This window comes from Terrapene carolina, unplaced genomic scaffold, assembly GCF_002925995.2.
Source record: "Terrapene carolina triunguis isolate 2854851 unplaced genomic scaffold, T_m_triunguis-2.0 Scaffold30712, whole genome shotgun sequence".
Lineage (NCBI taxonomy): Eukaryota > Metazoa > Chordata > Testudines > Emydidae > Terrapene > Terrapene triunguis.
The window spans coordinates 109,547-122,502 of record NW_020695063.1 but is presented as its reverse complement, the minus strand read 5'-3'; the positions used below and the strand labels follow the sequence as shown (position 1 = coordinate 122,502).

At 49.2% G+C, this 12,956-nt stretch overlaps 1 protein-coding gene across 1 annotated transcript in view; it reads left to right on the top strand.

The window, feature by feature from the left end:
• Positions 1–403: 403 nt before the first annotated feature.
• Positions 404–12,956, top strand: part of LOC115271490 (deleted in malignant brain tumors 1 protein-like) — a gene marked incomplete at its 3' end in the record, with an annotated part of 115,816 nt that continues 103,263 nt past the window's right edge. Inside the window, 3 exon segments of the mRNA XM_029914104.1 lie at positions 404–1,213; positions 10,466–10,496; positions 11,321–11,638. Coding sequence (XP_029769964.1) covers positions 404–1,213; positions 10,466–10,496; positions 11,321–11,638 — 1,159 coding nt within the window.

The window sequence follows — 12,956 nt, the reverse complement described above, 5'->3', positions numbered from 1 at the left end:
GGGCCTGTTGACTATGAAGTCCGGATGTCGGGGCGGAGGAAAGACATGAAGGTCTTCCATGTGAACCTCCTCAAGGCCTGGAGAGACCAAAAAGGCATGATGATTGCCCTGTATCCTCCTGAACCCGAGTTGCGGCCCCTAGCGGGTGAACTGGAGGAACCAGAGGCAGCAGCAATAGGCCTGGAGCTCAAACCGGTACAGCAGGACCAGGTACGTCAGTTGGTAGCAGCCTTCCCCGCAGTCCTGTCAACCCAGCCAGGAAAGACTACATTGACTAGCCACCATATTGCCACACTCCCCGGCCACAAAGTGAGGGAGAGTCACCTGCCCCTTCCCAGGAAGATGTGCGAAAATAGCTCGAGATGATGTTGGCCCTAGGAGTGGTCGAAGAGTCAAGAAACGAATGCGGAACCCAATAGTACTAGTCCCCAAGCCAGATGGGACAGTCCGATTCTGCATCGACTTTCGCAAGGTGAACATGATCTCTCGTTTTGATGCCTATCCCATGCTGCGGGTGGATGAGCTGCTGGAACGATTGGGGAAGGCTGAATTCATCTCCACCCTAGATCTGACCAAGGGATATTGGCAGATCCCTCTGACACCCATCTCTAGAGAAAAGACAGCTTTTCCCATACCCTTCGGCCTCTTCCAATTCACAATGATGTCTTTTGGATTACACGGGGCCGCGGCCACCTTCCAGCGACTTATGAATCAAGTGCTGAGCCCCCACAGTTCATACGCCGCAGCATACATCGACAACATCGTCGTTTACAGTTCTAGTTGGGAGGAACATCTCAACCACCTTGCTGACGTGCTGCATACCCTGGGCAAGGCCAGCCTCACTGCAAACCCGGCCAAATGCCACTGGGGCCAACGAGAAGTGACCTACCTAGGCTATACGGTGGACCGAGGAAGACTCCGCCCTTTGGTGGACAAAGTAGAGGCCTTGAAAAGCTACCCCACGCCCACGACAAAAAGACAAGTTCGGCAGTTCTTAGGGCTAGCCGGATACTACCAACGGTTTGTACCCAACTTTGACACACTCGTGGCCCCCCTCACAGACCTGATAAAAAGCTCCCAGCCCAAGAAGGTCCAGTGGTCAAAAGCCTGTGAAGAGGCCTTCGGTGCCCTGCGCGACCACTTAACCCGGGAGCCTGTGCTGAGACAGCCAGACTTCACAAAGCCCTTTATTCTCCAGACTGACGCCTCCAAGGTGGGGCTGGGAGCCGTGTTGTTCCAAGAGGAGGAGGGGGAAGAGCTCCCCATCTTGTATCTAAGCCATAAGCTGTTTCCCCGAGAAACCCGGTATTCCACCATAGAGTGGGAGGCCCTTGCGGTTAAATGGGTGATTCATGCACTGAGGTATTACCTGTTAGGGAACACTTTCTCCTTGGTGATGCATCACGCACCCCTCAGATGGATCAATAGCATGAAGGAAGCGAATACACGGATCATGCGGTGGTATCTGTCTCTCCAACCCTATTCCTTCCACGTGTCACACTGGCCGGGGAGGGCCCATGGGAATGCGGACTTCTTTTCCCACCTCGGGGAAGGGGAGGGGGAAGAAAGGTCCCAGAGATCGCTGGCCCCAGCCCTGGTTTTAAAGGGGGGGAATATGTGACGGGGCAGAGCGGCCCTGCACTGGCGCCACAGGGGTTAACCCTTCCTTCCTGGCAGAGGAAGCCCCACCCCAGAAGCCCTGCTGGGCATGCTCCAACTGGAGACTAGGTATAAAAGCCTGCAAAACTGTTCAGTCTGGGCTGACCACCGGAGGAGAAGGATGCACACAGCCAGGTCCCGAGGAGGGACAGCCAACGCTCCAGGAGCCAGCCCAGCCGGCATGTACCCTGCGTCCCAGACGGAGGACCCGACATAGGGGAATGGAACGGAAACACACACACACACACACACACACACACGGAGTGGAGAATACGACGTTGAGGGTAGGAAGTGACCCAGGGGAACTTTAGCGACAAGCCGCTTTAAAGCAGCACTGACACTTGGTGTGTTGCGGGTGGATCCCCGCCGAGCCAACAGCAAGCGGAACCCCGCCAATAGGAGAGCCCTGGGTCGTGACCCAGTGGAGAGGGTGGGCCCGGGTCCCCCTACTCCCCCGACCATTAGGCGACACTTCCCCACCTGAGAGGGGGAAAGATGGACTCTGGCCATTGGGCCACGCTGCCCTGGTACTCGGGGCAGGTTTATATGGACTCTGGCCATTAGGCCACGCTGCCCTGACACTCTGGTCGAGCACGTGGGAACCTGCCATTAGGCCCCGTCGGGACACCCTTAAAGAAGGCAGGCTGGGAAACTTGAGAGGCAAGGCCCTGGCACCCCACCCTCCCTGCCACAAAGGGGCGCTGCGGTGCCAGACCCGTCACACACCCTTACATTTCTATTATTCTGTGGTTTTATCAGCTATTCACGCCTTCTGTTGATTCCTTGTAAATGCCATTTAACATGCTCCTTAGGTCCCAATAGATTGGAGAGAGATTCATCTTCTTCACAGGATATGAATAGACATTGTGCTGCTGTTCAAAACCAGAAATTTGTATTGAACGCTTCTGCCTTTTCTGCCTCATTATTATCAATTTTACCATCTCCATTTCTAATGGGCCTACTGCATTGTTAGGATTTGTTTGTTTCTTTGTTCCTAATATACTTTTAAAACTGCTTAGTTTTCATAGTCCTCCCAGTCACAGAGTTTATCCTGATGTCTTTAGCTTCCCTTATCAGTTTTCTTCATATCCTAACTTCTAATGTATATTGATTTGCTCTAATTCCCACTTTTTCCATTTTTTTAATATATTGCCTTTTTATTTCTATTGCTGCCTTCACTTTTAGGCAAAGCTTTATACCAGTGGAGTACCCCAACTCCCAAAGCCCCCTTTATAATTTTCATCCTTCATTGACTTTCTAGGACACATTAAGCCCCGGCTGGTTGGAGGAGACAGTGCCTGCTCAGGACGTGTGGAGATAAAACGTGGAAATACATGGACCAGAGTCTGTGATGCACACTTTGATCTCAAAGTTGCCAACATTATCTGTAATGAACTTGAGTGTGGAATAGCTGTATCTATCCCAGGAGGAGGTCACTTTGGAGAAGGACAAGGGCTGATCTTGACTGAAGAATTCCAGTGTGTGGGGAATGAGTCTCTTCTGCTCTCCTGTCCCAGGATATCAGAAGTGAATCAGAGGTGCTCACACACAAATGATGCTGGTGTCATATGCTCACGTAAGAATTCAGCACAATGTCTTTAAAATCCCAGTTCTGTGTATTCTAGATTAGGGTGAAGCAATGTAATGATCTTGCTGAGTAGGGAGTTGGGTTTAATAGGGTTGGATCAAACCCCCAAACAAGCCAAGATAATTAGAAAGGGATCAAATGCCACCGGACTTTCCTTTCTTTTACTATTTGGTATAAAATAGTTCCAAGGCTCCCTCTCTAAACCCCTTCTCCCCAGGGCACACAGGTTTCCGGCTGGTGAATGGCAGCACATCGTGCTCAGGGACGGTGGAGATCCAGGTTCTTGGTGCCTGGGGAACCCTCTGTGACTCACGCTGGGATTTACCGGACGCCAACGTTCTCTGTCATCAGCTCGACTGTGGATTCGCTGTATTGGCTCCAGGAGAAGCGTATTTTGGGAAGGGAACTGGCTCTGTCTGGACAGACACATTTAACTGCAAAGGGACTGAACCCCATTTGGGCCATTGCCCTGTTACTGCTCTGGGGGCCTCTCAGTGCTCACATGACAATGATGCCAGTGTGATTTGCTCAGGTAAGTGCAGGAGAAATGCTGGATTAAGGACACCTGCCCCTCAGTGTGTGACACTGGCCCCAGAGCAGGGGAACCTCAGGCACAGCAAGGGGAGGGGGAGCTAGATCCTAAAACACGTATAATAATAATAAATGTATTAAAGATAAAATTAAAGTAAATATTATCACAAAAACAATAGTGATGACCCGGGAATGCCCTGGATTCTCCAGTAAAAACATCAGCAACTCTGTCCTTACGCAGGGCAGCGGAGCAGGGGCAGCACTTTGTCCTGCAGGTTACATAAATGTCATCAACTCATTGTCCCCAGGCTTCTCCAATGGTAAATAGAGGAGGAGCTGGTAGTGCCTCCCAATATGGAGGTTGCTTCACACTTTCTATTATAAAATATTCTCGGCACCTTCTTGAGAAGCTCTCGCACCTTCCTTGATTGATGGAGCCTTTGCAGTTTGGGAAGGGGTCAGTGTTGGGGCCAGGGAGGTGCCTTCTCCTAGTGCAGTGAGAATCCTTCCAGGTTTGGCTGAATTATAAACTGCTGAAAATCACCATTTCCCTTCTCTCTTGTGAGTTCCTGAGGGTATTTTTGGTAGCACACCATAGAGAAAGTAGTGCTTTTACTCACTTAGCTTTTTTTTTTTTACTTTTTTCACACCTTCCCAATTGAAAAGACTCAAAAGGTTTTTCCCCTGCGTTCTTACTAATTTACTTTTTTCTAACTTTTTACAATGGAAGAAAAGATGAAAAAATAGAAAGGGGGAGGAAGTGGCAAACCTGTAAATCCAAAAACTGGAAAGGAAAATTGAATGTTTCATTTTCCAAAAGTTGAAATGAATCAACATTTTAGAGTCTACACAAAAATTTTCATTCCATTTCCACATGCCAGTATCTCAGATCTGTTTAAAAATTGAAATACTGCATTTGAAATACTTCACAGGAAAAATTTTGGGTTGTTGACCCACTCTAATATTTAAATTTTATAAAAGTAAAAAATTAAACTACATTATTTAGTTGATTTAGTCAAAGCCAAAGGCACAAGAATTAGAAAATACCAGAGTTAAGGTTACCTATGTAATGTTAATTCAGCCCCCCACCCTCCCTTGTGCATATACATTATGATACAGTCTAATTGCATGCACACATCCTATTATTCTCACCTACCCCCAGCTCCTGCCTCCTTCAGTGCACAGGAAGGATGGTGCTCAGGGGATGGAGGAGCTGTTGAATATTTCTTTTTATCCTCATCATTCAACATGTGATCCAGGGCCTTATTCACTCTACATACCATACAAACACTGCACTGAATACAGAATTATTAATTTCTTCATGGACTTTTCTGTGGTGTTCATCACCATAGTATGAGAATTCACCACAAACATTAATGAAGTTGTCTTCATAACACCCCCAGGAGATAGCAGACTCTTATGATGCCCATTTCAAAAGTGACTTAGGCACTTAGAAGCCCAAGAATAACATTTTCAAAAGTGCCTAAGTGACTTAGAGACTTAAATCCCATTTTCTCCAGTAACGTAGGAGCCCAGGAACCATGCAGACTTCTCCCTCTTGCTGCCTAAGTCACTTCTGAAAATGGCACTTAGGTTCCTACATCATTTAGCTGCTTTTGAAAATTTTACATATAACGATTAAACCTAAAATTCCAAACTCAGGGTGATTGGGCAGCAACCTGAGACCCTCAGTGCCTGATTCTTCAGAGTACTCACCATTTCTGCAGAGCTTTATGTGTTCAAAGTACTGTCCAGACATTAATAAACCCTCACGAAACTCCAGGGAAGCAGGTGGGTAAGTATTATTATTAGCTCCATTTTACAAATGGTGAAACTGAGAGAGAAAAGCAAAGTGACTTGCCCAAGGCCACCCAGTGAGTCAGCAGCGGAGACAGGATAAACCAAAGTGTTTTGACTCGTGGCCTCTGCTCATTCCCCCCGACCACACTGCCTGACTCCAGAAGAGCTGAGCAGCCACATCTTCCCTTGACCCTAGTTATATTGACGGCTTGTTATCTTAGGTGCATATATATGAGCGCAAGAAGCCTGGGAAACAAGCAGGAAGAATTAGAAGTCCTGGCACAGTCAAAGAACTATACTGTGATTGGAACAACAGAGACTTGGTGGGGTAGCTCATATGACTGGAGCACTGTCATGGATGGGTATAAACTATTCAGAGAGGACAGGCAGGGGAGGAAAGGTGGAGGAGTTGCACTGTATGTAAGGGAGCAGTATGATTGCTCAGAGCTCCAGTATGAAACTGGAAAAAAGCCTGTTGAGAGTCTTTGGGTTAAGTTTAGAAGCGAGAGCAACAAGGGTGATGTCGTGGTGGGCGTGTGCTATAGACCACCAGACCAGGAGAATGCGGTAGATGAGGCTTTCTTCAGCCAATTAACTGAAGTTTCCAGGAAACGGGCCCTGGTTCTAATGGGGGACTTCAATCACCCTGACTTCTGCTGGGAGAGCAATACAGCAATACACAGACAATCCAGGAAGTTTTTGGAGAGTGTTGGGGACAACGTCCTGGTGCAACTACTGGAGGAACCAATAAGGGGCCATTCTCCTCTTGACCTGCTGCTTACAAACAGGGAAGAATTGGTAGGGGAAGCAGAAGTGGGTGGGAACCTGGGCAGCAGTGACCATGAGATGGTTGAGTTCAGGATCCTCACAAAAGGAAGAAAAGAGAGTAGTAAAATATGGACCCTGGACTTCAGAAAAGCAGACTTTGACTCCCTTAGGGAACTGATGGGCAGGATCCCCTGGGAGGCTAATATGAGGGGGAAAGGAGTCCAGGAGAGCTGGCTGTATTTTAAAGAAGCCTTATTGAGGGTGCGGGAACAAACTATCCCGATGTGCAGAAAGAATAGAAAATATGGCAGGCGACCAGCTTGGATTAACAGCGAAATCTTTGGTGAGCTTAAACACAAAAAAGAAGCTTACAAGAAGTGGAAACTTGGTCAGATGACAAGGGAGGAGTATAAAAATATTGCTCGAGCATGCAGGGGTGTAATCAGGAAGGACAAAACACAACTGGAGTTGCAGCTAGCAAGGGATTTGAAGGATAATAATAAGGGTTTCTACAGGTATGTTAGCAACAGGAAGAAGGTCAGGGAAAGTATGGGACCCTTAATGAATGGAGTAGACAACCTAGTGACAGATGATGTGGAAAAAGCTGAAGTACTCAATGCTTTTTTTGCCTCGGTCTTCACAGACAAGGGCAGCTTTCACAGTGCTATCCTGGGCAACACAGTATGGGGAGGAGGAATAGCTCTCAGTGGTGAAAGAACAGGTTAAGGACTATTTAGAAAAGCTGGACGTGCACAAGTCAATGGGTCCAGATCTAATGCATCCGAGGGTGCTGAGGAATTGTCTGATGTGATTGCAGAGCCATTGCGCATTATCTTTGAAAACTCATGGTGATGGGGGGGAGGTCCCGGATGATTGGAAAAAGGCAAATACAGTGCCCATCTTTTAAAAAGGGAAGACGGAGAACCCGGGGAACTACAGACCAGTCAGCCTCACTTCAGTCTCTGGAAATATAATGGAGCAGGTCCTCAAGGAAACCATTTTGAAGGACTTGGAGGAGAGGAAGGTGATCAGGAACAGTCAGCATGGTTTCACCAAGGGCAAGTCATGCCTGACCAACCTGATTGCCTTCTACGATGAGATAACTGGCTCTGTGGATATGGGAAAAGCGGTGGATGTGATATAACTTGACTTTAGCAAAGCTTTTGATATGTGGTGGGGCGGTCACCCCGCTCCGGCTTGGAAATGGTTAAAAGCCAGCCCTTGGAGAGCGCTGGGGCTGAAAGCAGCCAAGGGAGGCTAATTGGATAGGCAGCCACAGGTGTGGCCACACCCAATTAGGGTGCAGCTGGCCCTGATAAAAGGGCTTGGAGCTAGGCAGGGAGAGTCTCACTCCACTGGTGGAGTGGGAAGGACCTGGCTGCTGGCTAGAGAAGGGTATCTCAAACAGAGTAGTGCTGGGGAAGGACAGGCAGAGCTGGGGAGCTCTGGCCAGGCGAGTCCCCAGGCTGAGACTGAGCTAAAAGGGCCTTTGGTACTGAGGCTGCAGCGATGCAGCCAGGCTAGGAAAAGGCAGCAGCCCCTTGCCAATCATGAGCAGCCATTTCAGACTAGAGTTTGCCCCTGAGAAAAGGGGCTAGATGAAGACAGGCAGTCGGTCACTGAGGCAAGGTGGGCTTCAGGGAATTGGGGTTCCCCAGGAAGGGGAGGATCCCTTAGTGTGGGGGCACTGCTGTGGGGCAGTACCCCAGAGAAGGGGAACTGCAGGCTGGGAGGGACGTGGGGCCTGAACTAAAGGGTGGTACCTGAAGAAAGGAAGAAGTAGGCAGCAGCAAGGGAGACACTGGCCAGCAGGAGGAGCTCTGAAGCTGGAAGAGCTAATTCCCAGACCAACCAGCAGGAGGCACCGTGCCAGTGAGTGCTGCGCCATGCTACAGTCTCCCACAGTATTCTTGCCAGCAAGTTAAAGAAGTATGGATTGGATGAATGGACTATAAGGTGGATAGAAAGTTGGCTAGATTGTTGGGCTCAACAGGTAGTGATCAATGGCTCCATGTCTAGTTGGCAGACGGTATGAAGCGGAGTGACCCGGGGTCGGTCCTGGGGCCAGTTTTGTTCAACATCTTTATTAATGATCTGGATGATGGGATGGATTGCACCCTGTGAAGTCGGTGGCAGAGGCAGGAACAGAACTGAGCTTTACTGAATGACAGTCACCGCTCTTAATAAGATCATCCTAGTTCTTCCTGCGCTCCCCTGTTCATTCTCTACAGGCCTTCCACTTTCTAAAGTGAATGAGGCAGGGGTCGTACAGGCAACAGCCTAATGCTGCACAACCCCGATTTATCCATCCTGGGCACTGAAAGTGGCCAGGGCCCTGTGGGGAAAATATTTCACTAGAAAACTTAATTTTAATGTCCAGCCAATCTGGTTCCCTTGTGGCTAAATGGAGCCTGTCTTCTGGGTCTATAGATCGGCAGAGTTTTAAGACCCAAAGAGGCCATTGTGATCATCTGCTTCTACCTTCACCAAAGGGATCCCTCCTGCTTAATGAAGTTGCAGCTCCCCTCTCTGCCCCCTCTTCTCATCCATGTACAAAGTCTCCATAGGGCATCTTGACTGGCTGGAACTGGGATCCTTACAATGAAACCTACTGCAGAAACCCTGGATTTCAACCTTCTTCCTAATAATGGACACATAGCTTCCAGGACTGACTCCGACAGAGACCAGAGTCACTGGTGCCGTTACACACCATGACTAAGCCTATAGGGCCCTGCCCAGCATTCTCAACAGACATCTACTCTCCTCTTTACAGCTGATACCTTTGTACCTTGGGGGCAATTCACCTCACAGTTCTCCTGCTTCTCACAGATGCTGCTTCCTGCATTCCTAACTGAATTCCCTGCAGCCCTGCCCAGCCTCTCCTAACTACCTACCCAGCCCATACCCTGGTTCTCCGAGGGAACTCCTCAGCACATGAAGATGCTGATTTCTCCCTACAGTTGCTGGAAGGAGAATCCCTTCTAAGGAAAAACACCTGGTCCCTTCCGTATGAGCTCCTTCTGCCATGATCCCATCTGGCCTTCCTGAGGGGCTGTGGTACCAGTTATAGCCATGAGCCTCCTCGGAAAGCCCCAAATCTACTCTCTACCCTCACACTACACTAGTGGCATAGCTAGGACAGGAAACCTGGGTGGGCCCCGGCTTTCGGGGGATGGGCAGTGATGGGAGGGGCAAAGGGAGGGGTGCAGGAGGGATCCAGTGCCCTGGGGAGGGGATAGGAGGGAGGGAGGGATTGCCTCCCTCCACCCCTTCCAGCCAGCCCTTACCACTCAGCAGGCACCTAAAGCTGAGGCTGCCCAGGGCACACAGGCTGTGGGGTGTGTCTTGGGTAACCAGATAGCAAATGTGAAAAATCGGACAGGTGATGGGAGGTAATAAGCAACTATATAAGAAAAATCTCCAAATATCAGGACTGTCCCTATAAAATCGGGACATCTGGTCATCCTAGGTGCGCCCTTTGGGCAAAGGGGGGGTCCCGCTGGGGCTCGAGCTCCACCCATCCTTCCCGACCCTGGCTCAGTGTCCATCAGCCCAGCCACTTCCCTTTCCTGCCAGCGCCGGGAGCTGATGCCCCGGTCTTCGGCTCCAGCACGAGCCCCACCCAGACCTGCCCCAACAAGGCACACTCCCCATGGGGCTAGCACTGGGGTCAGAAACCAGGGAAACAGTGCACGGAGCTGGCAGGAGAGAGACATGGCCAGGCTGACGGACACCGAGCTGGGGTTGGGAGTCCCAGCCTGTGGATTCGGGGGGCTCCGGCCCTGATTTGGTTGGGTCTGGATGCTAACTGGGTGGACCACAGCCCACCCATGGCTACACCCCTGCCTACACTAGCTGCATGCAGGCATTCTCCTGGTCCAGTCTTAGGGCGAACTGCTGGCTCTGTTGAAGTCAATGGAGGTTTTAGCATTCCCTTCAGTGGGACCAGGATTTCACTCTTAGCCTTGAAATGTTATTTGGCTACCAAGATCCTTGAGCTGTTTGGACCCACTGCACACACACTGCACCCGTCAGGTTGCTATACTAGTACATACTGTACCTGACACAGCCAGTGGGTGTGCCCTGTACTGACTCTGCTGTTGTCTTTGACATTGTCAGTCTCTTCTGGCTGCACCTGTGTCTGAACTCGGTGAGTAATTCCTAACTTACCACCTGTAGGATTCACTGATTCCAATACACTCGCAAAGACTGAGATTCACATCCCAAGAACGTCACAATATTCACCAACAGAGAACGTCCACTTCCCCGCCCCACACACAACCTGCTTAGTGTGATGTGGATTGATCAGCTGGAATCTCATGTTGGACTCAGAGATGACACCACACTTCAGGGGACAACTCCAGTCAGAACCACCAGTGCCAGGAACTATCTCACACTAGGAGCTCCTGCACTGGACCAAGGTGAACCAAGAAAGTTGCCACCTACTGAGCAAAGATCAGAAGGAACTAAGGGAATTTATCAACAATAACTTGTTCCTGACCACGATGAACCCTGTTCTTCCATTGGTCAAACTTCCTCACAGCAAACTTGCCTAAATCATGCGCGACCCACCTGCTAAGTGCTTGTGCAGGCACCATTCACTGGCTTCCAGGCATTTAAACCTGGATAAAGTGACTACAAACCTCAGCAGCCATTCCACCACCACACACAGAGACTATTTTCCCAATCAGTAACCTGCAGGAATTCTCTCGCTCACTCATTTACAGGGTTTACTAGCAAGCCCTTCTGTCAAGCTCAGAGTTTTACAATCCTTATAGCACCTTCTACTTATAGAGTGAAAAGAATAAGTGTCTTCTGACAGAGGTTGTTCCCTTTAACACTGTGGCACACTCTGACCAGTGGCTTATGCCTTCTTATTGAGAAACTGTCCATAATTTCATGTGCACTCTGTATTATTTCTAGTGTATAACAGGGAGTGTTATTCAGTGTGTTTCCCATCTCTCCTGTGCCTAGGTGGTTCTGAATCACTCAGACTGCTGAATGGAGAGAGCCGGTGTGATGGGAGAGTTGAGATTTCCCTCCATGGTGCGTGGGGCAGAGTGCTGGATGACCAGTGGGACATGGACGATGCTAGCGTGGTGTGCAGGGAGCTCCAGTGCAGAGTCGCTGAGAAAGCTTATAACCCCCCTAAGTCTGAGCGAGGAACGGGCCCCGTGGGGCTGAGAAGGGTCCAGTGTGCAGGAAACAAGACTAATCTGATGCTCTGCATCATCTCCACATCTGAGGCAGAGCAGGCAGGAATTGCTGAGGATGTCAGCGTTGTTTGCTCAGGTGAGGTGACTTACTATGAAATCTTGCAAACATCCTGTCCTTGTTGAAGGGGAATATGACCTGTCCTAGGGCCTATATATTCCCCAACTTGTGCTGTGATCACATCAGACCTTGAAAATATGTGGATCTGAGGATCAAACTCTGTTGTAAAAATATAGTATTATGTGCAGAGAAAAGCACAGCCACAGGATAGGTTAATGCACTGCAGCAACCTCGCTGTCTGTCTGTCTTGTGTTTTTAATCAAAACTTTTTCAGATGTAAAACAGTTTCCTTGTTATGGAATTTTCACAAACTTTTTTTTATTTTCATTGAACATTGTCAGGGTTACAGAGTTAGTTGCACCTTTCTCCCCTTTCTGGTGTCTCTATGTGCACCCATGTGAGGCCTGGCCCACTTGCCCTGCCCTGTCTTGGGGTGGAATCTCGAGATTCTTCCTCCGCTAGGCGTGGCCTGGTTACACTACCCTGTGCAAACCAACCGCTTAGCCCCCTGCAGGTCCGACTGGGTTTCAGGCACCAGCATTTCTTCCCCCAGGGAACTTGTGTCCCGTGATAGTGACCTACAGCGTACTCAGAACAAAGCACTTTATTCAGCAGCTGGAACAACGTATTAGAGCAAAAGGGGTTTAAAAAAAACAAACCCCCCACACTTGTGTTGTAGCTCATCTAATCTATGCTTCCCTGCAAATTAAGTGAGCTGGGCTTCCCTGGGGAGTAACAAGAAAAGAACAGAATGAGCCTGTGTTCTTGTAAGAACCAAGGTGCTCATGAGACCCAGCTGGGGCTCAGTTTGTCTGCCCCACTCTGTTCCCCTTTCTCTGTGAAGTTGCTTTTTCTGGAAGTCCCCACCCGCCCTGTGTGTGTCTCAGCTCAATTACCATATTGCTCAGTGGTCTGTGTTACAGGGCCAAGTGAAGTCTTCCTTCTGCCTCAGACTAGTTTTCCTGGTTGGCCAGCCAGGCCATCTAGGAAAACATCCCCATGATGATTGCTCCATTGTCCCACAGTCAGCCCCGTCCAGCTTTAATGACTGGCAGCCACTGGTCTTGTGACCATATCCACCTGTGGGACAGAGCTGCCTGTTCCCTCTGACACTGTGACACCATCTTAAAAGTCAAATTCTTAAGTCACAGTTCAGGGTACACAGCAGTAACCTCTACCCTGCCCCCACATTCACCACAAAAACAATCAGATGGGTTTTGGGGTGGGTTTTTTTTTTTTTTTTTGAAAGAATAATGGAAAATTCTTACAATGGAAAATATTGATATCCATTCTAACATTTGTTGGGCAGAAGAGAGAATTTTCTGAGCATGTCAGT